The sequence below is a fragment of the Sinocyclocheilus grahami genome, unplaced genomic scaffold (genome assembly GCF_001515645.1).
Source record: "Sinocyclocheilus grahami isolate Dianchi unplaced genomic scaffold, SAMN03320097.WGS_v1.1 scaffold1578.1, whole genome shotgun sequence".
Taxonomy (NCBI): domain Eukaryota; kingdom Metazoa; phylum Chordata; class Actinopteri; order Cypriniformes; family Cyprinidae; genus Sinocyclocheilus; species Sinocyclocheilus grahami.
The window spans coordinates 220295-224110 of NW_015506757.1; the positions used below are offsets into that span (position 1 = coordinate 220295).

General features: G+C 36.9%; 1 protein-coding gene across 1 annotated transcript; it reads right to left on the reverse strand.

Annotated features, from left to right (window-relative positions):
- Nucleotides 1–224: 224 nt before the first annotated feature.
- Nucleotides 225–2938, reverse strand: LOC107571306 (heterogeneous nuclear ribonucleoprotein A0). Its single transcript, XM_016257623.1, has 5 exons — nt 2832–2938; nt 2382–2466; nt 1695–1790; nt 1129–1275; nt 225–359 (listed from the first exon to the last, which is right to left on the reverse strand). Exons 2-5 carry the CDS (start codon nt 2451–2453, stop codon nt 279–281), a joined length of 396 nt encoding a protein of 131 aa, XP_016113109.1. The 5' UTR covers nt 2454–2466; nt 2832–2938; the 3' UTR covers nt 225–278.
- Nucleotides 2939–3816: the final 878 nt, after the last annotated feature.

Sequence of the window (3816 nt, forward strand, 5' to 3'; positions counted from 1 at the left end):
ACAAAACTTTCAATAAACATCAATAAGAGCTGCTCGGAGAATACATTTATTCAACATTTCAGGTATACATATAAAAGTGATCATTTACAGGATACAGACATTAAATCAAACAAGGTTTTAATGTTACGTTAGAATAAACAGGGTTTTAATGCTAGGTAGAAAATGTAACCATATACACTGGATTATCATGCAAAAACATTTTAGTTCACATTGTGGTAGGATGAGGTTTAGTGTAAATCATTCCAGCCAGTAACTGTCGGTGCTCCTATATCCCACTTCTAATTCACACACAGGTCTGTTTGAAAGGATTGGCATGGAGGACTATTTAACTGATTGTCAGATCTGTTCTGGGCAGCCATCTAAAAGAGAGAGAGGAAGAGAGAGAGAGAGAGACATATGTAACTGGGTTCATGGTGTGCTGCTCCATTCCAAAGCATGAAATGAGGTCTGTAGTACAAGAATTTACACAGAAGTCCCAAACCGAGCAACTGCCATATCAAAATAAATGGATGTTATTGAATATATTTTTAGAGGAATCCTGTTGAAAAGACAAGCCCTGTTAGTCATCAGTGTATGTTGTGTTTTGGATGCTGGTCCTTGGCATGGGATGCTGGTGTCCCTACCAGGCCTTGTAGGGTGCGATCACATTAGCAAAGTTGCAGCGAACTTTTGCATGCAATGAAAGGTCCACTATCTCTTCTTAATAGTGTAGAGATGTAAAAGACACAGCTCACACATAAGCCACTTTAAAAACAAGCAGGTTTAACAGCGAATTCATGTGACCAACCCGAAATTTCGCAGAGCAACAGTAAATGTGACCACACCTTCAGTCAATCGCAAGCTTCCTTTGGTCAACCTGGGGTGCGTTTCCCCAAAGCATCGTTAGCCAACTAAGTTCCATTGAACTCTATTGGTAAAGTCAAAACATGCAACCATAGCTGCTCTTGGAAAACAGACCACAGATTAATCAGAAGGACCATTTTTCTGGTGAAGGACATGACTATGCTGGGTCACCTTCATGAGCCGCACCAAACCAGCATGAGCCAATCCACACCAGCATGGAAGTCTAAGATGGTCTTTTAAGCAGAAATTATAGGCCTTCTTGCTACAAACAACAGATTGACTCACTTTTGGTGTAACAACTTTGTTGATCCATAAGTGAAAACCTCCAAGGCAGTGTGGCCCGGCTTCTTCTGCTGCTTTAGCCTCCCCTGCAGATGAGTATCTCACAAAGCCCACACCCTTTGGCCATCCTGATGACTTGTTGATTGTAAACTGTTCATTGAGAAAAGTTATCAAATTACAAGAGGAGTAAAAGTTAACAGTAGCGATCATCACAAATATGAGGTCATCTAAGTACACTATAAAATTTTGGGTTGAAAACAACCCAATGTGAGTCATTTTGGCAACCCAGCACTGGGTCAAAAGTAGACAAGCTCAGCGCTAGGTTGACTGGGTTAAATGTTTGACCTAACATACTGAAATGTTTTTTTTTTTTTTTTAACTCAACTACTTTAAAATTAGCTAAAGAGAAGGTTAAAAGCAGGACAATAAATTTGGTCTGTTTTACTAAAGCAACATAAATCATCCCACCAACTAACTAAATGAGATAGAAGTTGATTTAGACTCAGCAATAACATTCCATATAACATATATCTGCCCTGTTAAAAGTTTTCAATTATAAAAGTACTTACTTCACATTCTGTAATTGTCCCAAATTTTTCAAAGTAGTTGTGAAACTCACTGTCTGTCAAACATGGATTCAAATCTCTAACAACAATCCCATGGTCCTAAGAAAGGTAGACAAGACATAAATCAAATCACATACAAATCCTATCCATCCATTCATTCTCCAAATCTCTTGTGGTATGTCTGGCGTCACAGGGATTCTGGAGCCTATCTCAGCGTCTCAGGCAAAACCTCAAACTCAGTCTGTGCCTAAAACAGATTGAAAGCCAGTGGCAATTAAAGGCACTGTAAGTGACTGTTTATGAAATGCCACTCAGATAATATTACCTGACAAGCAGCACTGATTTTGCTGTCCTAAATGATCAAACTTGTCTAAAGCTTCTAGCAACGGGATTGTGGTTTGTTTCTTTGATAAGCCAATCCGATGACTTTGAGCCTCTTTCTACCTGTCAGTCATTTTGCACATTCAAGCTGTGATATATTTTGTTTTATTCTATTATGATGGAATATTTATACCCAGTTTTCTTCTGTTGATTTAATTTTATAACTAACAGCCATTCGAATTTAGAATTTATTAGAAACAATTAGTAATATTTATGTATTTGGTATTAAATGACCCTGAAAAATTAATTCCTGCATGGCAGGAAAGTTAATTTCCGACATTGTAACAGTGCAACAATTAGTCAGCTTACCCATTCACCAGATATTAGAAATTCTTCATATTCATCTGGTATGTGGATGTATAAACGTCGTGAGGACTCCATTGTTGAATAAACTCTACATTGAAAAAAAAAAATGGCAGGATTTACTATGAAACAATTTTCACTAGTAAATTTCACAAACAATTACAAAGAGACAAGATACACGTTGAATTAAATGTGAAATTTTAAAGTATAAAGACTGAAATAAATTTCATTTTATAATAACAATTATAATTTTTACAGGGCCTATACAGAATGAGTAGAATATACAATGACTGGACCAGCCATTCTAGGATTACAAAGAACCATAAGACAAGCAATTATACAAAACCAACAGAATTAAACAGTTCATTTAATGATTAACAGATGTAGAATATGTAAAAAAAAAAAAAAAAAAAAAAGGCTAAACTACAAGAGGAAAAGAAACTGCAGTGCGCATACCTTCTTCAGGTGACTGAATGACTGTTGCAGTTGATGTGATGTGATGTTGGGAGCCAAATGAGCCAAAGTAGCTCCTTACAGCTCCTTTATAAGGAGGATGTCAGACAGATAAAAGAAACTCCTCCCACAGAATGCAGAACATCATGGGATTCTGAGCTCTGGTCAGCAGCATGTGACCACAAATCTTCAGATTTCAGTCTGACAGGTTCAGATAAAATCTGTAGCCCCACATACCACATATTGTGCATTACAATGTCCTATTAAAGGACCTTAGCAGTCTTTGTCCAATGGAACTAGCCCTACACCAATACAAATACGGAGTTATGTTCAGTCAGCTGATCTCTATCACAAAATTGATTTAACAATCATTCAAAAGACATCAGCACTGTGGAAAGATTATACAGTATAAAAAAAGACATGATCATGGAATGCTGCATTTGACAAACCAGACAGGTATTTCACAGAGTTGTGTGTGATCAACAATAGCAATTAAAAATAACAGCAGTTATTCACAAATAATTGCCTTTTACAGATTGTCACGATTGGTTGTTGTGAGTAAAGTGCACGACAAAGGAGAATTAACAATAACAGTCTTTAATAGATCAATCCACAGGAACACAACAGGAGACTCACAAAGTGTAGACAAGAACGGACAAATACTGAAGGAGAACATAGGGTTTATAAGCAGGAACCAAACAAAGGGAAACTAATGAGATAATCAGACAACAGGTGAACTGAATGACTAATTAAGCAGACTGGGGGAAAACTAGGTCAAACCACACAGAGCATGCATGTAACACGGATATGTTGTATTTATTGATTGATTTCAATTGATCAAACCACAGCAGCAGACAGATAAACTGAAGTCAATCTCATCATTAACATGTCGCAAGAAACACTATACAACTGCACTACACAACTCTTCTCTAAATATTTAAAATTATCATCACATCCTCAAGCATACAAAAATACAGCTTTTTAGCAG